The sequence below is a fragment of the Mirounga leonina genome, unplaced genomic scaffold (genome assembly GCF_011800145.1).
Source record: "Mirounga leonina isolate KUSES-001 unplaced genomic scaffold, KU_Mleo_1.0 Mir_82, whole genome shotgun sequence".
Classification (NCBI taxonomy): Eukaryota; Metazoa; Chordata; class Mammalia; order Carnivora; family Phocidae; genus Mirounga; species Mirounga leonina.
In genome coordinates this window covers 814,337-840,592 of record NW_023270825.1, presented here as the reverse complement: position 1 = coordinate 840,592, position 26,256 = coordinate 814,337, and the positions used below count along the sequence as shown (strand labels likewise).

The window sequence follows — 26,256 nt, the reverse complement described above, 5'->3', positions numbered from 1 at the left end:
CACAGGTGCTCGTTGTCTTGGGCGGACAGCTGGCCGGGCAGGGACAGGTCCAGCGGCCACAGCCTGCCGTCTCCTCGTGTGGCGCCGCTCGTGAGGACTCGGACCATCAGGGCGACGCGGGCTGGGGGGACCGGAGGCGGATTCCGCGTGGTGCCCGCGGCGGAGTGGGGCCCATCGGGGCTGCAGAGGGCGCAGCTCCTCGAGCGGCGGGCGGCGCGGGTTCTAGATGTGTTCCAGCTCCCGCCAGGGGCCGCCTGAGGCCACGCAGGGGCGGAGGGCAGCCCAGGCTGCCTCCTTCCCTTCAACACTCCCCCGGGCCGCCACCACAGGCCCAGGCGGCGCTCTGTCCCTTCCCCGACCCGTCCCAGACACAGCCTTCCCGCCTGTCCCGTGTGAGCGGTGGCATGTGCGGCTGTGTGACCTGTGTCCGAGCCCCGGCTGCACCCGTGTGGCAGGCTGCCTCCGCCGGCTCGGCCCGCCGTGCCTGCCCCCGTGTGCGTGGGTTTGCACTGTCCCTGACCTTGAAAAGTGGCTTCGACGCGTTTAGAGATCTCAGACAAAGCCATCTGCGCTTACTTCTCCCAGGCACCCAGGGGTCTGAGCCACGTGTTCACTCAGGACTGGCCAAAACTGCGCCGTCCCAGAGGCAGGCGTCCCACCTGAGCTGGGGGGGGGGGGGGGGGGGGGGAACAAGCCCCGGAGATGGGCGGGAGGAGGGCTGAGGCTGCCCCGCCCCCGCCCGGAGGGACCAACGCTCTCAGGACGCGACTGCGGGACAGGTGACCCGAGCCACGGCTCCGCGAAGCAGTATACGGGCAGCCCCTCACGGCACACGGCCCACCCCCGGGGCTGTCCGCAGTCGTGGCCTTGTTTCTTATAAACATCGGTCTCGGCTTTGTTCCTTGATTTAGTGACCGCCTGCCCCCTCGAGGGGGAGCAAACAGTGCGTGCGGGACACTCAGTAGACGTCCCTGAGGCGTCCCGCCAGGCGGGCGAACGGCGGCCTTCAGCCTTGTGGTTTCATTCTCTCAAGGCTTGACTTGGTAATTTCCTAAAACTTTTGATAGCTTTTAATTAATAAGCAACTTTAAGCTGTTTTATAAAACATTTTTTTTAATAGCCATTTTTAGTAGGGGATGCAAAGCACCTCCCTCCGCCCGCTTCCCGGACTGTTTCCGCCAAGCCCGTGTCAACCACACAGGATAGCGACGCGCTCCTGGCCTCGGGCACCCAGGGGTGGCCCCCTGGGGCCCGCCGGCCATCTCCCCACCTGTAGCCACCATGGCCACGTGGCCCGACATGCAGCCTGCACCCCAGCCTCCCTGCGCACCTCCAGATAACAAGGAACAGCACCAAAAAGAACAAGGAAGGCCAAAACGTTTAAGTTATTAAATCAAATATACAGAGAGATTCATTTAATATGTACATATTTACAAAAACGCACTTTCACGAGGAGGGGGCCGGGGCCAGCAGGTGGGCAGCGGCCCGGAGCCCACGGCAAACGCTGACAGTTGCGAGGGGAGGGTCTGTGTGAAGGCACTTGTCACGAGCTTCGATACTGCCCCCGTCCCGGGGAGAACAGAGCAGTCGGGAAGGGCACTTCCGGAAACACAGTTGAAAGATCTCTACAGCGGGTGCTCCAGGCGGGAGCAGGCAAGGACAGCGGGCGGAAGGGACCGGCCGGCGAGCCAGCCAGGGTCTGCCCGCGGGCCTCGGGGCCGTGCCGAACACTGCAGGCCCCTGCGAGGACCTCAAGCCCCACTGACCACCACAGGTGCCACCGACAGCCACGGGCCATGCCACACTCCACAGGTCCCACCGACGGCCTCAGGCCACACCGACGACCGTGGGCTGTGCTGTCAGCCACAGGGGGTCCCACCGACGGCCACGGGCCACTCTGTCAGCCACGGGTCCCACCCATGCCATGGGCCACGCCAGTAGCCTTGGGTTGTCCCACCAAACGCCACAGGCCACACTGACAGCCATGGGTCCCACCAACGCCATGGGCCACGCCAACAGCCATGTGTCCCACTGGCTCTTTGGCCTGGAGCCACTGAGAACGCCAAATGAGGAATAATGAGGAAGATTCTGTAAACAGTGCACCACGTCTGGCCACAAACGAGCTGGCGAGGACACACACACCCTCCGCTCTCTCCTGCCACGTGAGTGTGACGCACAAACGTTACAAAAATAGCAACTACCCGAGAATACTCCGTTGTTTCCCGCCTGACAGTCCTCGAATAATTTATACAAGGTTAAAGAAACGTAGAAAATAAACATTTGTTTTTGGTTTTTGGTGTTTTTTACACAAAATAAAGGAACTATGCACACGGCCTCGGCCTCCTATGGTCCGGCGGGTGGCGTGGCGCCCGGTGAAGGATCCTGGGTCCCGGCCCAGCTGCTGGCCCCTGCCCTACTCCTTGCCGGCGTGGCGTAAGTCACTGACGCTCCTGACCGCACGGTTGTCCACTTTGGGGCCCGAGGCCCAGCAGGCCGGCCTCCCGGGGGAGCAGCTAGGGTCTTTGGTGAATTTGTGCGAGAGGAACTTCTCGGCCTCCAGGCAGTCTCCCTCGCCGTGGCCGGACTCCTCCTCCTCCTCCTCCCCGCCTTCCCTGTGGCCTGCAGGCCCAGGCAGCGCCTCGCCCACCCTGCGCGGGGCTGTGAAGTTCTTGCATGGGTAAAGCACATCTTTGTGGCCCCCACACAGGCCGCCGCCACCCAGCCGCTCGATGGGGTTGCGGATGGGGTTCAGGGGGGCCCACTGGTTGTTGGCACTCTCCTCCCGTGGCAGCCGGCTCCTCTCCCGCTCTTTCCTGCGCTTGCGGGTCCACCACACGCAGATGACCACGCACGCCAGACACAGCACGCTGAACACGCCGCACAGCACCAGCACCAGCAGACCTGGGGGGGCATGAGAGGGCTGGCCGGGTGCGGGGGCCGGGCACGTGCCCACGCCTGCATGCCCCGTCCTTTGGCTCCTGCCTGGGGGGCAGGGGCCCCGGGGAGGGGCTCAGGGGAGGGGCCGGGACGGCAGGGGCAGGGCGGAGGACCCGAGAGTCCCACACCTGCACTCAGCCTGGCCCCACCGTGTGCCGGAGCGATTCCCACTAGGCCCCCAGGCGCCCTGCTCACCCACGGAGGAGCTGCCCACGACGACGGTCTCCACTTTGACCTCGGTGACAGCCAAGAGTAGCGAGCTATTGCCCCGCTGAGTGATGGCGGCCACAATGGCGTGAGCTGTGCTCTGGATCAGGCTGCTGTCGGGCAGGTCCCTCGCGGGGCTGAAGGACTACGGCAGAAGACCGCGCTGAGAGGCCCCCACTCACCGTGGCAGGAGCCAGCACGAGCCGCGTGCCCCGCGCCCGGACCACGGAGCACTGAGGCTCCCGGCCAGCTGCCGAGAGGGAGGCAGGTGACCGCGGCATGGGGGCCCCCGGGGCTTCTCGTGGGGAGACTCGCTGAAGGAGAGGCCTGCAGGAGGCCTGCCCCCAACCACACGGTTCAGGGGAGGCGGGTGTGGCCTGGCCCACCCTGACCCCCTTGCATCTGGGAAGAGCGTGGCTGTCCTTCCCAGGCAGGCGCCCGGCCCCAGTGGGCCGCACCCAAGGGCTCCAGGGCTCTGTACAACCTCACCACCCCCAGTGCCTGCCTCCGCCTCAGCGGCCCCTGACACCCCAAGGGCGGCAAGCAGCCAGTGCCCTGAGAATCTGCCCTGCCTTTTCCCCTTCTCTCTCCCCGCACTTCCCCAGGGCCCAGCCTCGTGACACTCACAGTTACCCGTTCACACCTGATACCCGCCCAGGGCCCAGACCAAGGCCCCGAGGACACCTGCTCAGCCACATGGATGTGGCCCGGACCCCATATCCCAGGGTGACCTGAACCAGGGGCACCCTTCCTGCACAGACATTGAGGGATACAACACAGGCAGAGCAAGGGGACCCGGTGAGGATGAAGCATTACCACCTAGAATCCCACTGGCCCAGGCATCCAACCCGCCTCTGTGTCTCAGCCCCCTGGCTCGGACTCAGGGTTCCAGAAGAAGGCTCCCACTCCCACAGCCCCAGCCCTGGGCCCACAGCCTCCCTGGTCCCTGCCCAGGAGAAACCCCAATGCTACACCCTACCACAGTCTACCCTGGAGCCCGGACACGGGCCTTCCTTCTCTGAGCTTCCTCAGGCTCAACTGCTGCTGCCTGGGGGGCTTCCCACAGCTCCAGAGACCCCTGCCCAAAGCCCTGGCCTCCATGGCCTCAGACCCCAGACCTGAGACCCAGCCGCCACTCCATCGACACTGCCTCCGAAATCCCTGTGCCGGAGAGCCAGCCGCTGGCAGCTCCCGTGACCTGTTCCTGCGGCTGAACCGGGCCTCCTAGGACCTCTCCCTACGGGCACCTGCACCCATAGTCTCCCTCCACGCCTTGTGGGGCACCGCCCCTCACCTGCAGATAAGCTTTCTCTGCCCCCCGCCAGTTGTCCCAGACCCTTCCTTCGTTTCAGATGGGACAGGTGACCTGACCCTACACCCTTGCTCCTCTCCTTCTCGAGAAGCTGACCCCACTGACTACCAACGACCATCTCCGCCAGCCCAGAGCTGACTCCTAGTCCTCCCTGTCCCATCTCAGATGCTCCTATGCCCCCTCAGGCCCTCCCAGCTCTGCCTTCCACCCCCTGCCAGGCTAGCTGTATGTGCTGGCCCTACCGAGCTGTACGCGTGCCCAGCCTGGTCCCACCAGCTCCCGGTGAGGGCACAGGGTGCGCCAGTCCCCCAATGTACAACCATACTGGAACCGAGCCCTGGTTCCCTGGGTCACCCTATGCCCCCCAGCACCTGGGGACAAGCCTGGCCTGGGCCTCTGTCCCCAGCACCTCCCAAGAACTGAGACAGGACAGGACTCCGGAAAAGAAGAAGTAGACAAGAGTGGCCACCCGTCGGCCCAGGACTCACCACAGCCACCTCGACCGCGCTGGCCCCTGAGAACGGCCGGTCACAGAGCAGCACCAGCAAGTGGTCCCGGGCCACCGCCCTCGTGGCCGGCAGGGCGCGGATCCCAGAGCAGATGGCGCCCACAGTGGTGCCCTGAGCAGGGACGAGCAGCACGTGAGCGGGATCCTGGGGGCCGTGGACCTGAGGCTGCCCGTCCTGCCGCTGGCCCCACGGGCGTGTGGCAGGTCACACCTTATGGCCCACAAGGAGCAGGCCAGGAATGCAGGGGGCCCAGGAGGGAGCTGACTCCCTAGTCCGCTCCTGCACGCCCCCCAAGACGCAGACCGCCACCACCAGGCGGGGTGGGTGGGGCCTGGAGGTGCCCCCACTGCCCGGTCCTTGCTTTCCTGCCGGAAGGAGCTCTACGCAGGCCCGAAGGAGGGGGGGCTCACCTAGTGCTGAGCCCTCCTTCCCGGATTCCGAGGGCACACTGGGCTCAACCCTCCCTCCTCTCGACCCCACGAGGCCAGGCTCCCTGAGCGGTTCCTCGGGCCATCTGAGTGGCCACTCTGAGAACAGAGGAGGCATCAGGGTTCTGCAGACACTCAGTGTGCCCACCGTCCGGGACCACTCACCTGGGGCACCTGGTCACGGTTGAAGTGCAACGTGAGGCGGGCACAGTTGTTGTCCAGGTGGCTGGAGCGCGGCAGGCACAGGGTGCTGGGGAGCAGGGGCTCCTCCGTGCCACACTCCCCCCAGGCCGCGCAGGGGGGCTGCAGGCACTGGCCCGGGGCCTTCTCCTGGCACCGCCGCCCTGGCGGGCACTGGGCACTGAGGGTGTCGGGCCGGCCGGCCAGCAGGCAAGGCTTACGCCCACACCACACCTGGGTCACGCACAGGGGACAGACGCAGGCACACGCAGACGAGGACCCACAGACACACAGGGGCACCATGCAGGAGAGAAAGACGCGCTTGGGGTCAGCAAGGCCCAGGGTGCCCCGCCCCAGCACGGCCTCCCAGGACGGACTCAGAACCACAACGGACCCCCACCAGGGCGGGGGTGGCCCGAGGAAGGACGAGGCGAGGCAGGACCACTGCCGGCAGCTTCCAGAGCCTCAGCAGGTTGTTTCCCCAGCTACACAATAAGGGCCTGCTTGTGCCCCAGGGCCCTCCTCCCAGGAGGCCCAGCGGAGGCGGTGGGCGCGGCTCTCCGCAGCCCCCAGCGGCAGCCCCCTGGTGTTGCAGGCGGGGCGGGGAAGCTCGCGGGCGCCGCACACCTTGCTGCAGTCCCGGCGGCCGTCCACACAGCGGCAGCTGTTACAGTCTTCCACCCAGGAGCTCCCGTGCGCGAAGGGCACTCCCTGCGACCAGCAAGGCCTCCCAAAGCCAATCACTGTGGGGAGAAAGAGCGGGGGGCATCTGCAGGCTGGCCCTGGAGACCAGGTCCTCCCCACGCCCCTGCCGGCACGCCCCCCCCGGGGCACGGTGCCCCCCACCGACCATCCTGGCACCGCGGGCCGGTCCGGCCTGGCGGACAGCTGCAGCGATAGCTGTTGATCTCGTCCACACACGTGGCCCCGTAGGCACAAGGCGAGGACTGGCACTCGTCAATGTCTGCAGACAAAGTGCCCGGCTCAGAAGGCAGCGAGGGGGCAAGCGCCCACACGCAGGGCCCAGAAGACGCTCAGGCCAAGAGAGGAGACCCCTGCAAACCGGTGGAGCCCCCGACAGCCCGGGCCCCGGTGTGCCCCCTGGTGTGCCCCTCGGGGCCTCTGGGCTGGCCAGCACCAGCTCTGTCCGCGGTCAAGGGCGTTGATGAGCACCTGCCCCTGTCCTCCACGCGCCTCTGGCACAGGGTGGGCAGGAGCCTCCGGGGACCCCTGCCCTCACAGGGCAGCCCCCAGCTGAGCAGAGGGATCTGCTGGTGAGGCCCAAACGAGCGGGCGGGCTGGAAGGAGCCCCCAGGGCTGGGCCCCGCGGCACCCCCCTCCCCGCCCAGGCGCCCCGGGCCCCTCACTGATGCGGCAGTCGGGACCCGCGAAGCCAGGAGCACACTCGCAGCGAAACCAGTTGATGCCATCGACGCAGACGCCACCGTTGTAGCTGCAGGGCAGAGAGCAGGTCTCAGGGAGGCCCCCCCGCAGGCTGAGCTCCCTGGGGTCAGCCGGCCTCCAGGGCCGCCACTCACCAAGGCAGGGGGTTGCAGTCGTTCGTATCTGCGTGTGAGGAGAGAGAGGAAGGTCAGCACCGCATCCACCCACCCAGCAACCCCTGTGCCAGGCCTGGGGGGCACTGTCCACGCCAGCCCACTGACCCCGGGTGGGGAGGCCGGGGCAGCTAGCTCCAGGAGGACGGGTCACGGGGGTGCCTATCCTGGAGAATGCAGTCCATCGGGGGCTGGGGGGCCGTGAGGGAGGTGAGGGGCAGCAGTGTGGCTTCGCAGCCAGTGCCCAGCACGGCGATACCGCCCAGGACTCACCAGGAGTAGGGGTGAGGGTACAGGGCTGGGGACGGAGGTCCTGGGGTACAGCTGGGTTTTAGCGGACAGGTGTAAGGAGCAGGACCAAGAAGCCAGGTAACGAGGCCCCGGCTCCTACCCCACAGGCCTGCGCCCGTTCCCCAGGGCCTCCCTCTGCAGCCCCCCACCCACAAGCTCACTGTGCGTGCAGGTGCGGCCCTCCCAGCCGTCCCGGCAGATGCAGGAGAACGAGTCCCCGCTGCCCACGCACGTGCCCCCATTCACGCAGGGGTTGGGCAGGCAGCTACTATTCTTGGCTGTGAAGGGGGAGGGGGAGAAGAGAGGCTGGTCGTGGGCCCGCGGGCAGGTGCGGGGCCTCCGCTCGAGACCCCGAGGCGCCAGGGCCCAGGGGGCGGGGCCGGCGGCCGTGGTCCGGGAGCGCGGGGCCCGCCCCCCTCCGGCCCGCTCACGCACCGATGGTGCAGGTGCTGCCCTTCCAGCCCGGGGGGCAGGCGCAGCGGAAGGTGTCCCCGCTGTCATAGCACGTGCCGCCATTGCTGCAGGTGTACGCGTCGCACTGGAACTCGCCTGTGGGCACACGGCCGCTCAGTGCGCATGCCCGGGCGGCGGGCGGCCCTGCGCGCCAGGGCCCAGGACACTCACGCGAGTGGCAGGTCTTGCCCTTCCAGCCATCGTCACATGCGCAGTAGAAATCATTGACCAGGTCGTAGCAGCGGCCGCGGCTGTGGCAGGGATCGGGGAGGCAGTCGTTGGGATCTGGGGGCGAGGACGCCGGTCAGCGGGGTCGCCGGCGCTCGGGGGGGGGGGGCGGCGGCGGGGGAGAGACAGGGGCGGAGACACCTGCGGGGCACCCCCCCAGCCCAGGTCCCTTCTGGGCACCAACCACCTGGAGCTGGGGACCCACTGGGCGCGGGGACCGAAGGGGCTGCGCAGGCCCACTCACTGGTGTCGCAGAGCTCGCCCTCCCAGCCGCTGGGGCAGAAGCAGCGGAAGGCGTCCACCTCGTCGATGCACGTGCCCCCATTGCGACACGGCTGCCCCAGACAGTCGTCGATGTCTGCGGGAGGCGGCGGTGAGCGGGGCTGGGGGCGTCCCGGCCGGCCGGCCCCGCGCCCCCCCGCCCCCGCCCCCCGCCGCGCAGCCCTCGGCCGCTCACTCTCATGGCAGTAGGCGCCCGTGAAGCCGCTGTCGCACACGCAGGAGAAGTTGCCCCCGGGCAGGCTGACGCAGTGTCCGTGCGGGCCACACACGCCCGAAGGGGCCACGCCGGCCGCTCGGGGCCCCGCCTCGAACCCGCAGCCGTCGATCACTGCGGCACATGGGGCGGGGTCAGCGCGCCCCGAGGGCTGCCCGCCCCGCCCCGAGGGCTGCGGGCCCCGCCCCGCCCCGCCCCGCCGCCGCGGGCCCCGCCCCACCTCTGCAAGCCCCGCCCGGACACGGCTCCCTGGGCACAGAGCAGTTCTTGCCGCCCATGTCGTCGGGGCATGCACAGTAATAATCGCCCTCCAGGTTGTAGCAGCGGGCCCCGTTCTGGCAGGGGCTGGGCTCGCAGAAGTCTAGGTCTACCTGCGGGGCGGGAGCATCTGTGAGGGCCAGAGGGACCGGGAGACAGCCACGCCTGGTGTCCCTCCGAGGAATCCTGGAGGCCCAGGCCCCGCCCGGCCTGCACACCCAGGCCTCTGCGGCCAGAGCCTGTAGGACCGCCCCCCCGAGACTGTCCAGGCCCATCAGCTGGACGGAAACACCTGCAGGCCACCAGGCCCCTCCCGCCACCCTCGGCTCCGAGGCGGCCCACTTCCTCTGTCTCACGAGGCAGCATCCGGCCTTCGCCCCTCCTGCTGGCAGGAAAGCCAGCTCGTGACCCCCCTCCCCAGCCAGCACAGCCACCCTGAGCCCGGTCTGTGGGGCTTTCCCAAAAGCGTCCCCGCCGGGATCCACAGGCACAGGAGGAACTTCTACCAAGGGTCCCAGGAGGCCTGCCGGTCAGGAGTCCTGCCCCTGGTGCCCCCGGATCCCCAAAGGCCAGGGCAGGTCAGAGGAAGGAGGGGTCATGAGGCACCAGGGAGCATCACCTACCCCTACCGGGACACACGTCACAGTGCGGCCCCACACACCCTCGGGCACCCCATCCCACCCCAGGGCCCCTCTTTGACGCTGCTCACATGCTCTACGGCATTAAGATCCTTCCAGCCTCCTGGGCAGCCAGCTGACCTGCCCTGGCTCCTGGCCCACCCCATCAGGAGGCACGCGTCACGACAAGTGACTCTGTGACCCCCCCGCCCCCGCCCACCCAGGGCTCTGACACCAGGTCTCCACCCAGAACCGAGCCCAGGATACTCTGTATGGCCCACCCCGACTGCAGCCAGTCCCGCTCGCTAGGGTGGCCTGGGGACGATGGTGCGCCCCTGCAGCCCCTGGGGCAGTGGTCCGGGCCTCACCTCGCACAGTGGCCCGGAGGTGCCCTTGGGGCAGTGGCAGTGGAAGCCGTCCACCAGGTCCTCGCAGAGGCCACCATGACAGGGGCTGCTGGTACACGAGTTCAGCTGCAGCTCACAGTGCCGGCCACCGAAGCCCCGCGGGCACACACACTGGTAGCCGGGCGTCAGGTCCTGGCGGAGGGTAAGGAAAGGCCGGGGCGTGAGCCTCAGAGCCCCCCCCCCGCCCCCGGGGGCAGCTCCCACGTGTGTGCAGGGGCAGGGCAGCTGCATCTTACCTTGCAGGTGCCACCATGCTGACACTGCCCACGGCAGTCGCTGACGTCTGGGGACAAGGGGCAGGGTCACGGGCGGGGTCCTTGCGCTCCCAGCCCCGCCCACCTGCAGCCCGCCCACCCGCCCATACTGACTGATATGGCAGTTGACGCCCTTCCAGCCCGGAATGCAATCACAGTAATAGCCACCAATCAGGTTTTTGCAAGAAAAAGCATTAAGGCACGGCTTCCCTTCACATTCATTGGCGTCTGTGAAGGAGACAACGGGAGCGAAGGGGCTCAGCCCCACGTGCGCCCACGCCTAGCGCCCACAGCCCCAGCACCGCCAGCAGCAGCCGCCGCATGCACAGAGCACAGTCCAAACACACGCGTGCCCCACGCGACCCTTACCCAGCTGGCAGGTGGCCCCCACCCACTGCTCGGGGCAGATGCACTCGAAGCCGTCCACCTGGTCCACACAGGTGCCCCCTGCCGCGCACGGGCTGGAGGCGCACTCGTCGATGTCTGGGGAGGGACACAGCAGGAGGCGTGGGGGCGTGGGCCATCTGGGGAGCCGGGTCCGTGGGGGAGGCAGGGCCGTGCACCCGTCACTCCTGCCCTGACTACCACCCCCTCGGCTACATTTGTGGAGCCGACCACCCTGCCCCCTCCCCACTCCCAGACCCCCTCAGATGCCAGGCTGGAGCCCCCCACGCTCGTGGGAGGAGACTCACCAAGCGCACAGGTGGGCCCGCTCCAGCCTGACGGGCAGTGGCACTCGAACCCGGAGGGCACCTCGTGACAAGAGCCCCCATTGGCACATGGGTTGGAGGCACAGGCGTGCTCAGCTGCATTGGGAACCAGAGGCAGGGGCAAGGGTTTGGGGGTGCAGAGCACCGGCTCCCCACCTTTCCATGAGCACTCCTCCCCAAGCCCCCGAGGCCCCAGGGCGGGGGTCAGGGAGTGCCCACTGCACCGAGAGGCCAGAGACGTGGGGCCCTGCCAGGCTCCCTGGCACCAGGCCAAAGCCAGTAGCAGGCCACCGACGTACCCCGCTCACAGTTCTTGCCCGAGTAGCCGTCGGGGCAGGCGCAGTGGTACCGGTCGGGCTCGGCGTTGATGCACGTGCCCCCGTTGATGCAGGGGTGGTGGCTGCCGCAGTAGTTCAGGTCTGGGGGCACGGGTAGGGTCCTCAGATGCCGGCCCAGCCCTCGCGCCCACCTTCCCCAGAGGGCATCCTCCCTCGGGCCGGCCACCCGCCGCCAGCTACCTTTGTTGCAGAGCAGGCCACCCCAGTTGATCTCGCAGTTGCACTGCCAGGGGTCCACGCAGCTGCCATGCACACAGCCAGGGTACGGGACACACTCATCACAGAATCGCCCCTGCCAGCCGTAGCTGCACCTGCAGGAGGCCCGGGAGCGTGAGGCCTGCCGCGGGGAGGGCGACTCCAGGAGCTCGGGACGCAGGCGCGGAGTCACGTGGGCCACCCCAGGGCTGGCGGCCTCGGCCTTTGAAGCGGAGCAGGCCCCGGGCCAGGCGGGGGTGACAGCCCCGCCAGCCAGCCTGCACCCTCACGGGCACTTCCCAGCCGCTGGCCTCGGATGGCCGGCTGCAGCTGCCCAGTCACTCCTCCCCGAGCTATTTTGGGACTCACCCCTGAGCAGGGCCCCAAGAGCAAGCGCCGAGAAAGGAAGGCCCTGCCGGGACCCCGGGAACAAGCGTGCCAGCCCCAGCTTGCCAGGTGCCGCCAGGGCTGGGCGGCACCCGGGCCGGGCAGGCCGGCGGGACGTCAGGAGAGGGCTCTGGGCTCAGCCCCAGCTCTGAGACCTCGGGCGCTGCGTGTGACCCCACCTGGAACTCAAGGACAGTAACTTCTCTCTCCCCATGGAGCCCTATTAGGGGCCCACCTCACAGATGGGGACACAGAGGCCCACAGGCTCTGCACCAAGCCGGCCGTGCAAGAGGCCCATGCAGGGCTGTTCCTGACCCAGGAAGAGTCACCGCTCCCTGGCAAACAGCCTAGAGAGGCCTCTTGGCTCCAAGGCCACAACCCCCGGGCCTGGCCCTGCCTCCACCTATGGGCCAGAACTCTCTCTGGGAAGTCCTTCAGGAGGAGGCAGTCGGCTGGGGCAAAAAGGGCACCCGGGCCACTAATGCAGGTCCCACTCCAGGTGGGGCCAGCCTTCCAAGGGCCCAGAGCTCAGCCCGACTCGGGGGCACTGCTGTCAGGAGAAGGAGCCCATCGTCCTGCAGCGGACTCCCTGGGGACAGCAGGCTGCCCTCCAGGCCCTGGACAGGCCCCCCGAGGGCCCCTTCCTAGAACTGGAAGGTGCTGAGGAACAGGACTGTCATCTAGGCCACGTCCCTTCCATGCAGGCACCTGCTGTGTGTTTATTTCTGTAAAGGAAGGAGCCATGGCCCTTCCTGGGCTGCCCCGAGCCCCACAGCCAAGGGCTGCTGACAGGCTCAGCGGGCAGGCCACAGGGAAGCCCAGGCTGAAAAACGGCTCTACCATCCCGCCCCAGACATTCGAGGAGGGACCACACACGCAAGGGCTGCACATCCCCACCGGGAACCCTCCCTCCAGGTGATGTGAGGAGACAAAGGCTGGGGGCGGAACCGTGACAGGCCTTGGGTCACCCACCAGGAAGCCACGAGGCCAAGCACAGCGCCCAGACGCCTGTGGTCCCGAGGATGTGCTCTCAGCCCTGGGTGGGGCAGCCCTCACCAGGCCCCAACTCCCCAGCCTCCCTGGCCTGTGGCTCCAGAAGCCCAGGGAGGAGGCGGCAGGAAGGCAGGGCCATCTCCGCAGCATCCGGTGGGGGGTGTCCTGTAGTGAAACCTGAGCCCTGAGCCACCAGCGGCAGCTGGGCCTCACCCTCCGCGGTGGGCGGGGGCGCACCTATGGCTCCCCACCGTCCACACCAGCAGGGGAGGGGGAGGAGGGAGATCCACCTCTCTCCCACCTTCCTCCCAGCCTGGCTGCTCAGTCACTGGCCCTCTCGGCTGCAGGCCCAGCATCAAGGTGGTGCGTGGCACTAGGGGGCAGGCCAGACCCAGCCCCGCCACGCTCACTGCCCATGGGCCGCCTGCCCAGTCTCCAGACTTGTAGTCATCACACAAATCAGAAGGCAGGGCCGCAGGGGATGGTCCTGCTGCAGGCATCCAGCCTGCCTGGTACCCACCTCTGCCACCCAGGATAGGACGCCTGGGGGTGCCTGCCCCCCAAGACATGAAGCCACCCTGGACCAGGCTCCCACTAGGTGCCCCCTTACCCCTGCCGTGCTCCCTGCACTGCCCAGAGGCCCAACTTGTCTCAGAGGTGGCAGTAGCGTGGCTGGGTCGGGGACCCCCTCCCCACCTCCAACCTCTGCCCTTGCCGGAGAAGTCTGCTTCCTCCTCCCTGCCGTGGGGCTGGCCAGGCGGCTTTCCGTGCCACCTCCTAGGCCAAAGCCACCACAGGACACGCATAGGGGTCCCCGCCCTCCCTTCCTGTCTCCCGAGCCAGCCGGCTCCCAAACCAACACTGGCTGACCCCGGGAAAATTACTTCACTTCTTTGGGCTCAATATCCTTGCTGCAAGATGTCCATGACAGCAAACCCACCCCGCCGAGTGAGGTCCTGGGGTCGATGAGCCCCACGGCTGGGGCAGGACTCCCTCGCCCCTCCCTGCTTGGCTGACAGGTTGCAGCCCCTCCTAAGGATTCACTGAGCATCCACCTGTCCCCCAGCCCCCGGGCCATCCTTGTGCATCCCTGGAACCCACCCCGGCTTCCACACTGTACCCCTCACCTGCTCCAAGCCCGGCGCCTCCTGCTGCCCGGCTCCCTTACTCCCCCCAACAGGCAACAAGCTTCACCCACAGCTCCCAGCCCCCCACCCCACCCAGGCCCTGCTCAAGGTCTTCAATGGTTTCCCCTACCTGCAGGAGACACTCAGACCTCTCACTCTCCTCATGCCCCCAACCAACACCCGGTCCGTCTTTCTCATATCCTGGTGACCCTATGACCCCCAGCCCATCCCATGTCATCTCCTGGTGTCCCTACAACCCCCAACCTGTCCTTTGTCATCTCCCGGTGTTCCTATGACCCCCAGACTGGCCTTTGTCACCTCTTGGTGTCCCTACGACCCCCAGCCCATCCCATGTCATCTCCTGGTGTCCCTATGATTTCCAGCCTGTCCTTTGTCATCTCTTGGTGTCCCTACGACCTCCAGCCCGTCCTTTGTCATCTCCCGGTGTCCCTAAGACCCCCAGCCCATCCTTTGTCATCTCCCAGTGTCCCTACGACACCTGGCCCATCCCGTGTCATCTCCTGGTGTCCCTACGACCCCTGTCCCGTCCCGTGCCATCTCCCGGTGACCCTACGACCCCCATCCCGTGTCATCTCCCGGTGTCCCTACAGCCCATCCGTGTCATCTCCCGGTGACCCTATGACCCCCAGCCCATCCCGTGTCATCTCCTGGTGTCCCTATGACTCCTAGCCCATCCCGTGTCATCTCCCGGTGTCCCTACAACCCCCGGCCTGTCCTGTGTCATCTCCCAGTGACCCTACAACCCCCGTCCCGTGTCATCTCCCGGTGTCCCTACAGCCCATCCATGTCATTTCCTGGTGACCCTACGACCCCCAGCCCAACCGTGTCATCTCCCGGTGACCCTACGACCCCCAGCCCATCCCACGTCATCTCCTGGTGCCCTGGACCCTCAGCTCATCCCGTGTGTGGGCTCCTTGACCTCTCCTCTCCATCTGCCCCTGGCCTGGGGCTCTAAACCCTGCCTGTATGCCACCAGCTCCCCACCATGTGTCTTGAGTCACACTGATCCTCTGCTTTGGTGATGTCTCCCAGGACAAAGGACACATGACCCCCAATATCACCTCCCTTGCTCTGCCATGCCTACTCTTCCTGAGGCCATCTGGCCTCAGTCGTGGCACTTCTGCTGTTAAGCGGCCCTGGCAGGAAGACTTGGGTTCCTCCCTACGCCCTAGCTCTTCTTCCCAGCCCTCCTTCAAACCCACTGCAGGATGCCTGTGGGTCCCGCCCACCTCCCCATCTCCTGCTGGTCATCGCCCACCACCTCCCAGCCCTGCAGCAGCCTCCCCACTTGGTTCTTCCCACATAGCAGCTGCACTGTCCTTCCATCCCCCTCCAGCCCACCCCCTCTAGTGCCCCTTTTCTTTCCTGGGTCTCACTCCCACACTGGGCCTCTCTCTGTCCCCGCCCATGGCATGAGCCCCTGTGCCCTCCGTGCCTCTTGTGCTCTGGGCACCCATCTCTGGGTGGCTCCTGGCCCCAAAGTTAGGTGGGATGGCCCGGGCCACCCTCCCCGGCCCCTTGCCACACTCTCCCGAAGAACTACCTGCATCAGGACAGGCGCCTGCCCTGCGCTGGCTCTCAGCGGGCCCAGAGCAGGGACCCCCCAGCAGGGCCAGGTCCCTGACACCCCGCTCAGCCACAAGACCCGCTTCTGCTGAGGGGGCCCGCGAGGGCAGGAGAGGGGCCGGCGGCGCACTCACCTGCACTCCCCGGGCACGGTGCAGCCCCCGTGGAGCAGGTTACATCCTTGCTTGCACACGGCTGTGGACAGAGGGGGCCGCGTGAGGCTTCGGCGTGGCCGGCCCCCCTTCCCCTGCCCCACGCGCCCCCCGCCCGGCGCGCCCCCTCCCATGCGCCCCCCTGCCCCCACCCCCGCCCTGCCCCCTTCCCCCGCCCCATGCGCCCCGCCCCACCCCCACCCGGCCCCCTTCCCCCGCCCGGCGCGCCCCCCCCCACGCGCCCCCCACGCCCTCCGCCCGTGCGCCCGTGCCGCTCACCCTCCCGGCACTCCTTGCCCATCCAGCCGTCCATGCAGGCCTTGTTGCCATACTGGTCGCAGGTGTAGTGGCCGAAGAAGTCGTTGCGCGGCCGGCAGAACTTGTTGCAGGCGGCGCTGTAGTAGTTCTCGTCGCAGCGCACGCGGATCTGCAGCTCCAGGTGCGCCACGTGGCCGCTGAAGTGCAGGCTCTTCCAGCGGTCCTCGGGGTTGATCATGCCCGCATGCGACACCCGCTCAATCAGCAGCTCCTCTTGGGGGGGCAGCAGAGTCAGCCGGGCCAAGGCCGCCCTTCCCGCTGGGGCCACGGCCGCGGCGGGCACAGATGGACCGCCGTGGCCAGGGCGGGCGCGCCGTGGAGCGGGGGCAGCAGGGCCACCGGCCGGGCCACCGCGGGGGGCGCAGGGCCGTGGACGGGCCGCAGGGGCGCACTCGCGGGGCTGCCCCCCGCCTCGGCTGCGATCCCTGTCCACGGACGCTACGGCCCGTGCTCAGACAAGCCTCCTCCCGGTGGTGCGGCCGGTGCTGCCACAGCCCCGCCTCACTTCGGGGGAACCCGCTAGGGGCTGAGGGCACAGGCTGACCACCCTGGGCACACACGCTGGTGAAACCATTCCCAACACTTCCGTACCCGTCTGGGATGTTGCCGATGAAAGGCCGAGGAATGCGGGCGCTTCAGCACTCAGCAGCAGCCGGGGCAGACCAACCGCTCCGGCCCTCCCTCGGCACAGCCTCGCACCCTGCACCTGCCCCCCGCAACCGTCTGGCCGAGCTGCCCGGCCGGCCCGTACCCACCTGGCCGCCTCTGACCGCTGCCGCCAGCCCGGCCCCTCCAGGCCCCAGCGCCATCACTGGCGGGGCGTGGGGCTCAGCCTGCCTCGGGACCCACGTGACACTGCCCACCAACACATCCATCCCCACGGTGGCCCCTCTGTCCTGCCAGCTCCTCGGGCCGTCCCTGACCCCCTCTCTCTCATGACGTCTAGCCCAGCAGCAAGCCCCACGCCTCTGCCTCCAGAGTGGCCAGAGCCCCACTCACCCCACAGGCCTGGCCCAGCACCCCACTGCCTCCTGGGTGCCGGCCTGCATCCCAGCCCTCCAGTCCGCCCTGCGTGCGGCAGCCGGAGCAGTCCGGCCTCCCGGAAAAGCCGGCGTCCTCATGGTGGCCCACGCAGCCTCGCCCCCTGACCTTGGCCTCACTAACCTCGTCACTCCCCACCACACAAGCCCACGCTGCTCACAGACACACCTGCTCACTCCCGCTGCCCGCACTGCTCCTCCTGGTTTGTCCACGGAGACACCCTCCGCCCTGTCACCACAGGGCCCAAAGACCCCCCTGCATGGGCTGGCAGCCAGCATGTGAGCCTCAGGGAAGGGCCATCGAGCCCCACGTTCCAGGACAGGCCGGCAGAGAAGGGGCCACACAGGCAGAGAGCACCTCAGGGGGGCCCAGTCTGCCATGCACCTGACGTGGCCCCAGGAGAACATGCTCATCAGGAGAATGGCACAGATGAAGCCAAGACTGGGGCGGTGCGTATGGGCACAGCTCTGCAGATCACACACACGGCAGAGCTTCCGAGCAGCCAGGGCAAGGAGGGAAACCGCACACTAGATCCTTGGGGGTGGGCACCGCCTTCCTGGGACCTGGGCCCTTGTCCCCAGCAGGCAAAGGACCAGGAGTCTGGCCACATGCATCTCTGTGGCTGTAGGGATCAGCCTCCCCGTGCCCTGAGGGGGGGGCCTGCAGGCAGAGCCCACCCCAGCCACCCAGCTCCCAGCAAACTCACCATCTGGAGTGGTGTCATTGTCCCAGTCCCAGGCCTCCACAATGAGGGTGAAGGAGCGCTGCAGACACGGGAGCAGGCAGTTAGGTACCCGCAGCCCCTGCCTGCCCCACCTACCACATCCCAGCTTGGCCACCGCCCCTCCCCCATGCCCCCTCGCTGCCCCTAGGTCGTGAGGGCTCCTCCTCCTCTAGGCCCACCCCCACCTCACCCCTCCGTCCTCAGGAGCAGCCTCATGCCACATCCCAACAGACCCCAAAATGACCCAGGGGAGGTGGCTGTGCCTCCATGTGACGGAGGCTCTGGGCCCTTGAGCTCCTGCGGCCCCAGGGGCCCCCACCTAGCCGGCTGGACCGGCTTGATCAGCACGCAGAGAAGGGAGAATGACCCAGGCAGAGCGGGGGACTGAGGGCTGGCACAGCCCAAGTGAGCGGCCACAGACCAGGGTCCCCTGGGCGGCCTGGGCCTGCAGGATGGCCAGTGGGAGCCCCCCTGGGCACCTCCCTGGGGCCTGGAAAACACGAGGTCCTGCTGCTAGCAGAGACCCCAGAGGATCGAGGCCATGTCACCACCCCAGCTGCCCCCCCGGGCACCCAGGGACGGAGGGCAGAAGGCACAGCCACCACGAGGCCCCTGACCAGCCCACACTCCCATGCTGCACCCAGGCTACAGCAAGTGCCGGGCTCAACGGCACACAACCCGCAAGCCTGCCTCCTCCTAAGAACAGAAGGGGCGGGGAGGGGCCCTGGCTGTGCAGATGGGGAGACTGAGGCCCAGGGACTCCCCGCTCCCCCCGCTCAGGACAATGTGAGGGGGTAACATCACCAAACAACCTCAGGACACCCTCCCCAGGAGAGCCACCAGAGCCCGCAAGCGGCCCCGCCCTGGTCACTCACGGGCACAAGCTCTGGCAGGGGGCACTGGCTCCCCTATGCGAGCCGCTCAGCCCTTTCAGACCAGCCGTGAACACGCTGGCCACCCCTCCATCCGGCCCCGGCTGCCCCGGGTTGGGGGCCCACGGCACAGGGCCACCTGTGTGGCCACGGGCTGGCTGGCTTCCCACCCAAGGCGGGACCGCCCTGGTGAGGCCAGCCTCATCCCCGCCCTCGGCGCCCCCCATCTTCTGGCCCTTGCAGTATGGCTGTGCCGGGGAAACCACGCTTCACAGCCGAGGGTCGAGGGCTGCTGCCGGGGCCGGTCCCCCAGCCCCACAGCCTCCTGCTGATGGCCAAACCCAGGCCTTCGGGTCCTGCCCTCGGTACACTGCAGCGCAGACAGGCCCCGGCCACCCTGTACCCCAGCCCCACACCAACCACACCCACAGCCTCTGGGTATCCGGAGGGCCCTCCCTTAGGCACCCTCTCTTTGTCCCCACCCCAGGCCTGCAACTGTCCCTGCAGCAAGACGGCCCCAGGACACACTGGCCCACCCGCAGCTACACGGGGCCTTATCTACACTGCCGACCCTGCCCTGAGCACAGCCTCCCAGACGCCCCAGGAAAACCCACAGGACCTCACAGCCACCCGGGAGCACGGGCAGGAACCCAGGGGCCAGCTGCAGCCTTCTAGAACACTCCCTGCCATGTCGAGCTGTGTCCAGGCTCTCAGTCCCACTTCTTGAGTCTCCTGTAAACACACGCCCCATGGCCACGGCCAGGCCAGCTCCCTGCAGCCAGTGGGGCCTCCACACCCCCGTCCATGGGGGCCCCAAAGACCCCCAGGGCTCGCCCTCCTCCCAGCCCCGCAGCCCCTGCTCTGCCTCCCCCTCGGCCTGCCCACCCTGCCCCTGCACACACGGCTCCCTCCCTGTGCCGAGAATGCCTCCCTCAGGCCAGCCTTCCCTGCCACTCCCGCCATTCCTGGTGACAGCTCGAGGGTCCAGCTCCTTCCCAGGCCCCACTGCATTCTTTCACTCCAGGAGCGAGCACCAGGCATGGCTCTGCTAGCGGATGAGTCAGCGGGGACCCAGGGGTGAGGTGCTGCTCTGAACAGGGGTCAGGGCAGGCCTCGGAGAGGGAGACCTTGAGACTGAGAAAGCACTTGCGACGACGGCGGCGTGGCAGGCCCATGGGGCTGGAGGAGCAGGGGCGTGAGGACAGAGGGAACGGGGTCAGACGGCGCATGGTCGCCAAGGCCGAGCAGAGTGGGTGGCTGCTGCTGGGTCCGTGAGGCTGGGCACAGGCAGGTGCGGGGACCGCGGGCTGGACACGAGAGAACACCAGCGGGACGAGCACCTGGGCTTCAGGTGAGTGGGGAGCTCCTCCTGGCTCCCAGGAAACCCCACGCCAGCCACTCAGGTAGGATTACCACCACCTTCGTCCGAGCTCCGGGCTCCAGTTACCTGCTCCCACAGGATGCGCCCCCGCCTGCCCACCCTAAAGGGCCCCAGCGCCCGCCAGCTGGGCTCCCCACACACAGACAGCAGGAAGTCATCCAGGGAGAACCTGAGCCAGCAGGCGCACCTCCCCCAGCGCTGGGCCCCCAGCCTCCTCTCCGCCCACAGAGCCGGCCTCCAAGACTCAGTTTCCCCGATGCAAACGGCAACCTCTCATCCCTGCGCTTTCTGATGCGCGTGCCTCGGGCCAGGACAGGGTCCCCAGAGGGCAGGAGAGGCAACAGGCCTGGGCTGGAGGCCTCTTCCGTGTCCTAGGGCTCCAGGGATGGGGCTGGGGCAATGAGAGCTGAGCGGGGACGGCTGAGGGCATCCCTAGCTAGCGCTCGGAGGAGCCCCGGCCCCTCCTCCCAGGCCAGCCTCAGCTGGGCCACCCGCCCGGCGAGCTGGCCTGAGTCCCTGAAGGCCCAGCCACACCTCTTCCAGAAAGACTGCCCTGGCCCACCTGCACCACATAGGCGGACCCCCAGCCTGACCCCCAGCCCAGACCCCCGAGGCCAGGTCCTACGCTTCAGGGAAGACAACACAGCAGCCCAAAGACACGCAGATGGTACAGGGCGGACCTGGGACCTGTGCACCACACCCCAGGGCCTGGGGCGCTCCATGGCCAAGAAGGCCCAGCACAGCCCCTGCTGCCCACTGCCCGAGTCCATGGGCTCCAACCTGGCTTCCTCCGGCAGCATCCCGCATCAGCAACCCAGCCCCCGCGCGGAGCAGAGCGTGGTGCTGGCACCAGGAGCTCTAAGCACAGATACATTTCCTGAAACCTGAGCCTTGGAGAAGCCGGGGCCTCTGCCGCCATTGTCCCCGGGGAGAGGGAGAGGGGGCCACCTCCCTCCAGGGCTTGGCAGGAGGAATGGATCACACATCCACCCCATAGAGGAACCCAGACACCCACACTCCACACTACAGAGCAGCCAGGGCCTTGCCAGGTGCGCCCATCCTCAGCCCAGGATCTCCCCATGCCTTGTCACATGAACCCTATAAGATCCCTATAGCAAAGCCCACAATCTGCTGATACTAGGCATACCTTCCTCACCCGGGGTCCTGGGGATGGGGACCCCAGCTCATCTGGGGTCTGCAGTTTAGGGATGGGGACCCCAGCTCACCCAGAGTCTGGGGATGGGGACCCCAGCTCACCTGGGGTCTGCGGTCTGGGGATGAGGACCCTAGCTCACCCGGAGTCTGGGGATGGGGACCCCAGCTCACCCGGGGTCCTGGGGATGGGGACCTCAGGCCCACCTGGGGTCTAGGAATAGGGACCCCAGCTCACCCAGGGTCCTAGGGATGGGGAGCCCCTGGGGTTTGGGGACAGGGACCTCAGCTCACCCACGGTCTAGGGACAGGGACCCCAGTTCACCCAGGTTCCTGGGAATCAGGACCCCAGGTCACCTGGGATCTGTGGTTTGGGGATGGGGACCCTAGCTCACCTGGAGTCTGGGGACGGGGACCCCAGCTCACCCGGGGTCCTGGGGATGGGGACTCTAGCTTACCCGGGGTCTGGGAATAGGGACCTCAGCTCACCCAGGGTCCTAGGGATGGGGACCCCAGCTCACCTGGGCATGGGGACAGGGACCCCAGCTCACCCAGGGTCCTACAGATGGGGAGGTCTGGGGATGGGGACCCCAGCTCACCTGAGGTCTGGAAATAGGGACCCCAGCTCACCCAGGGTCCTAGGGATGGGGACCCCAGCTCACCCGGGGTCTGAGGATGGGGACCCCAGCTCACCCAGGGTCCTAGGGATGGGGACTCCAGCTCACCCAGGCTCCTAGGGATGGGGACCCCAGCTCACCCAGGCTCCTAGGGACGGGGACCCCAGCTCACCTGGGGTCTGGGGATGGGGACCCCAGCTCACCCTAGGTCTGGGGATGGGGACCCTAGCTCAGGCCTGGAAATTAGAGATGCTTGTCACCCAGCCTGCCCCCCTGCCCACCACATCTAGATTACCACAGAACAGCTGAATGAGGCCCTAAAAACCACAGTCCCTCCCATAAAGCCCCTGCCACCAACCCTCCAGCATCCCTGTCGTACCGCAGCCTTCCTCCCCAACCCACCCCCTCCAAGCCTAAGGACAAAGCCTCCAGTCCGTTTCCAAGCCCTCCACTGGCTGGTGCAGCCCTTCCAGCTCTGCCCTGCTGCCCCCACACCAAAGCCTCAAACAAGACGCCGGACACCAAGCAGGTGACGAGGCACAGAGTGGAGTGTGGCCTGCTGAGCCTCAGCCAAGCAGGACTCCCGGCCCCCTCTGGGATGACATGGGAAGGATGCCTGCAAGGGCCCCAGTGTGCCCCAGGGGTAGGTGGGGTAGTAGGGTGGGGACCAGGGCCCACCTGCCTTGAGCTCCTTAGGAGCAGCGGGGAGCACAGGCAGGATGGAGTCCCACCACCAAGGGGGCCCAGGCCATAGACCGCAGCCTGGCCCATCTTGGGCTGGAAACTCGCAACTGACAAGCTCCCGGGGCCACTGGCCACAGTAGAGTCAGGCCCCGTGTTCACAACCCACCAGATCCTCCCTAACTGGCCAAAGACCCCACACGCACCCCGAGCACACCACGGCCCCTTAGGGACTCTGGCCTTCTGCGGGGCACAGATTGAAGAGGAGGCGAGGTGGGCCAGGGAGTCAGCCTGGGGGCTTCCCCAAGGCCGAGCCTGCACCCCGCAGCCCTGCCCCCTTCGTGAGATCCCACCATGGCCCCATTTCACAGGTGGGAAAGCCGGGCCCCAGAACCTGCTATGGCCCAAAGTCTCGGGTGGCCGCACTGTCAGGGTCTGTCCACATACACAGCCCTCTCCTTGAACCCATGGTGCACACCACAGGGGACACATATGGGTGGGGTCCCGGGGTCCCGGGGTCCCAGTAGCCCGAGCCTGGCCCAAGTAGGAAGGGGTGCAGCTCCTGCCGGCCCCTCCCTCAGGACCGGGCCCTGGCTGCCACGCTATCCCCCATCAGCCAGCCCCTCTGAGTTCACCACTCACAAGGCCCCCCAAACCCTCCACTGGCTACCTCCCACACCCAGAGGAAGTGCACACACACACGTGCACACACACACATGTGCACACATCCATGCGTGATCAGACATGGTCTCTACCCTGTCAACTGCTGCCTAGGCACCTGGACCTACGATGGGTCACTGAACTCCTGGGGCGCGAGGGGGAGGTGTGGGGCATCTGTGAGATGGGTCAGGAGAGGAGCAGCCATCACCCCAACCCCGGGCTGCTTCCCGGCAGCTTTACCCTGACCTCCCCACCTCCAAAAGCCTGGGCCCGCTCCTCTGCAAACACGGAGCCTGACCCCAACTGGAACCACGCACCATAGATGGCACAGCCCGTGCGACCAGGGCAGGGCGCAGAAGGCTTCGGGACTGGCCGAGGGCAGCTGGAGGGGGTGGGGGTGCAGAGCCCAGACTAGCTCCCATCGTCCTGCCTCCAGGTGTGTGGGCAGGGCGCAGGAGGGGCCGCTTCCTACGCCCTTCCACAGGTGCCCCCCTTCCCGCTCCAGCCACTTTCGAGGCCCTCCCCCCACCTCCTACTCCCAGAGTGCAAGCTGGTCCTGGGCCGGAGCCCCCCCACCCCCACCCTCCCCCGTGAGGCCCAAATGCAGTTTCAAACGCGCCCCAGCTCACGGGACGGAGCTGGACTTGCAGCAAACCGAGGCAGCGTGGCCGCGGGGCGCGGAAATACCAGGGCGCTGGCATCACAAACCAGCTAGGCACCCAGCCGCCAGGCTGCGCCACTGGCGGGGAGCAGAGAGGCCGAAGCTGCCCCCCAAATACAGCCGCCCCGTGGCCCAGGGCTGAGACTGAGCCCCCTCCTGGGGGAAGCAGCAGGGGGAGAAGGGGTGAGGTCCCAGAAGCTGCTGCCCAGACTCCCGGGCTCCCCCGCCAGCCCATGGGGCCAAGAGCCGTGAGGGGCACGCGCTGGCCCCGCCACATTCCTCCCAGGCCTCCCTGCCCCCACCCCCAGCACTGCCAACTCAAGCAGAAAACACATCCTCAGGTAGCGATTTGGAGTCACGCTGGCTCAGGCCCAAGTGCAGATGACAGGCTGCGGGCTCTGCTCAGACCTGCCTGCTGCACCCCTGTGGGGGCGAGGGGGCTGAGCTTATCCGAACTGCCTGGGGCCCTCCCAGGCCTGCCCCTGCCTTCTCCATCAGGGATGCACTTCCCACCCAAGGTCCCGAGGTCAAGGGAGACCCCAGAGTCCAGCCAGGCACGCAGGGGCGGCGCCCAGACCAGAGGGGACCCTGGCCATCCTCCCTATAGCTTGGAGTTCAAAAAGGAGCAAGGATGGGGTAGAGAGCAAAGCCGCCTGGTCTAAGCTTAGGAAAAGGTGTCAGCACAAGACTCAGAGCCAGGGTTGGGGCAGGAAGGCCCAGCCCCCCATGGGGTGGGTCCTCGTGGCTCAACCTTGGCCAGCTTGGCCTCAACTCCCAGCCTCCCCCGGACCAGGGTACCAGGTGGACCCGTTCCTGGTGCTCCCCACTGGCTGGTCCAGCCACAGTCCTCGGTTAGAAGGTTGGGCTGCCAATCACAGCCTGGCACGCTATTCCAGGCCCTCCCTGCTCACAGATCCTCTCCCAAGCCCACCCCAGCTATCCCTGGCCAGTTCCTGCACACTGGGCTACCTCTCCGGGGTCTTCTCTCATTCCTGCCCCACCCAGGCTTGCCGCAAAAACCTCGAGTGTGGGGGAAGGGGGCAGGTTCTGCTTCACAAAGTGGACCACCTCAGGCACCCGGAGGCCTTGGCTGGCCCACCCAGATACTTGGGCACATCCCCCTGCCTGCCTGCCCCAGGACAGCCCACAGGGCTGGGCCACATCCCTCCCAGCATTCCCAAGCCCATGGTTCCCGCCTGCCTGGCACCCCCCCACAGCCCCCTCAAAAGAAAGAACAAACAAAACCAAAAGCCTACAAATGGGTGATACCATACAAGATCACACCAGGGCCCACTGTCTCTTCCCCGGGGCGGGGTGAGGAAGGGAGGAGGAGGGGGGGGAGAGGGTCCCGGGCCGGCGGCAGGGGGTGCGCCAGCACTCGCACATTGGGTCCTCCGGGGCCCAGGTCCCCGGGCGCGCGCCAGCCCGAGCTGCCCCCCACCTCCACCCTCGGGCATCCAGGAAACAGCAGGGCGGGCGAAGGCTGGCCACGGGCCCGGGGCGGCTCCGCCAGGGCCTGCCCCAGACCAGCCCCAGCACGCGCGGCGCACATGCCTCCGCGGCCTGCCCGGGCCCCGGGCGCCGCGCCTCGCCGCGCCGCGCCTCCCCCCACCCAACACAGACACGCGCAAGGAGACGCAGGCACACGCCGCAGGCCGCCGCGCACGCGGGCCGCGGCCACCCCCCCCCGCCCCGCCCCGCCCCTGCCGCGACCCCCGCGCGCCCACGTGGCCAGGCGCGGACCGAGCCCCACGGAGCACGCGCCCCAGGCCGGCCCGCCGCGCGGCGCCCCCTGCCGGCCCCGCCCCGTCCGGGTGCGCGCAGTCGGCAAGCAGGGCCCGGCCGCAGGTGCCGGAGGGGCGGCGGGCACCGAGGGAGGGGAGGGCGGGGGCGGGGGCGGGGGGCACGTACCGGCCAGGCGAACTGGAAGGGGATGACGACGAGACCGGGGTCCTGGTCGCCTCCGGCCCGGGCCCGCGCCCGCGCCCGGTCCCCCGCGGCGCCCGCCGGTGGCAGGTAGAACGAGTTGCCGCCCAGCACGGGCGTGGCGCCGTGGCCGTAGCTGCAGGGCCCCGTGGGCGTCACCTTGGCCTGGTACTCCTTGAGGCACACGCGCACGTACGTGTCGCACTCGTCGTGGCCGCAGCCCCCCGCGCGCGTCGTCCGGCCGTCGCCGTCACAGCAGGCGCCGTTCAGCAGCTCCCCGTTCACGTTCCGCAGCGCGCTCAGCTGCAGCTCGAAATAGCCCATGGGCCGTGCCGCCTAAAAATAAGGCAGAGAGAGAGCGCGTGGAGGCGCGGGCCGGGGTCGGCGAGCCGGGGCGCGGGGCTGGGGGGCCCGCCCAGAGCCCCCGCCGCGGCGCGCAGCCTCGAGGGCTGCGAACGGCGGCGCCCGCAGCGGAGCCGCGCGGCCCCGAGGGGCGGCCGGGTGCGCCCCGTCCGCGCCCCCCGCTCACCTGCACGCAGAGCGCCAGCAGCAGCAGCAGCCTCCGGGGCAGGCGCCCCCCGCCCCAAGCCCGCATCGCCGC

General features: G+C 67.9%; 1 protein-coding gene across 2 annotated transcripts; it reads right to left on the bottom strand.

Annotated features, from left to right (window-relative positions):
- Positions 1–1,375: 1,375 nt before the first annotated feature.
- JAG2 (jagged canonical Notch ligand 2) lies at positions 1,376–26,250 on the bottom strand. 2 transcript variants are annotated; one of them, XM_034992389.1, is made up of 26 exons: positions 26,185–26,250; positions 25,641–25,991; positions 17,688–17,745; positions 15,902–16,153; positions 15,605–15,665; positions 11,362–11,492; positions 11,143–11,262; positions 10,826–10,939; positions 10,503–10,616; positions 10,248–10,361; positions 10,116–10,162; positions 9,841–10,011; positions 8,818–8,968; positions 8,559–8,711; positions 8,346–8,459; positions 8,045–8,158; positions 7,856–7,969; positions 7,582–7,698; positions 7,112–7,139; positions 6,941–7,026; positions 6,424–6,537; positions 6,201–6,316; positions 5,559–5,807; positions 4,945–5,076; positions 3,133–3,289; positions 1,376–2,901 (listed from the first exon to the last, which is right to left on the bottom strand). In XM_034992389.1, exons 1-26 carry the CDS (start codon positions 26,248–26,250, stop codon positions 2,414–2,416), a joined length of 3,732 nt encoding a protein of 1,243 aa, XP_034848280.1. In that variant the 3' UTR covers positions 1,376–2,413. The 2 variants fall into 2 exon arrangements, with proteins under 2 accessions (XP_034848280.1, XP_034848281.1); XM_034992390.1 differs by lacking the exon at positions 10,248–10,361.
- Between the last annotated feature and the right edge of the window lie 6 nt (positions 26,251–26,256).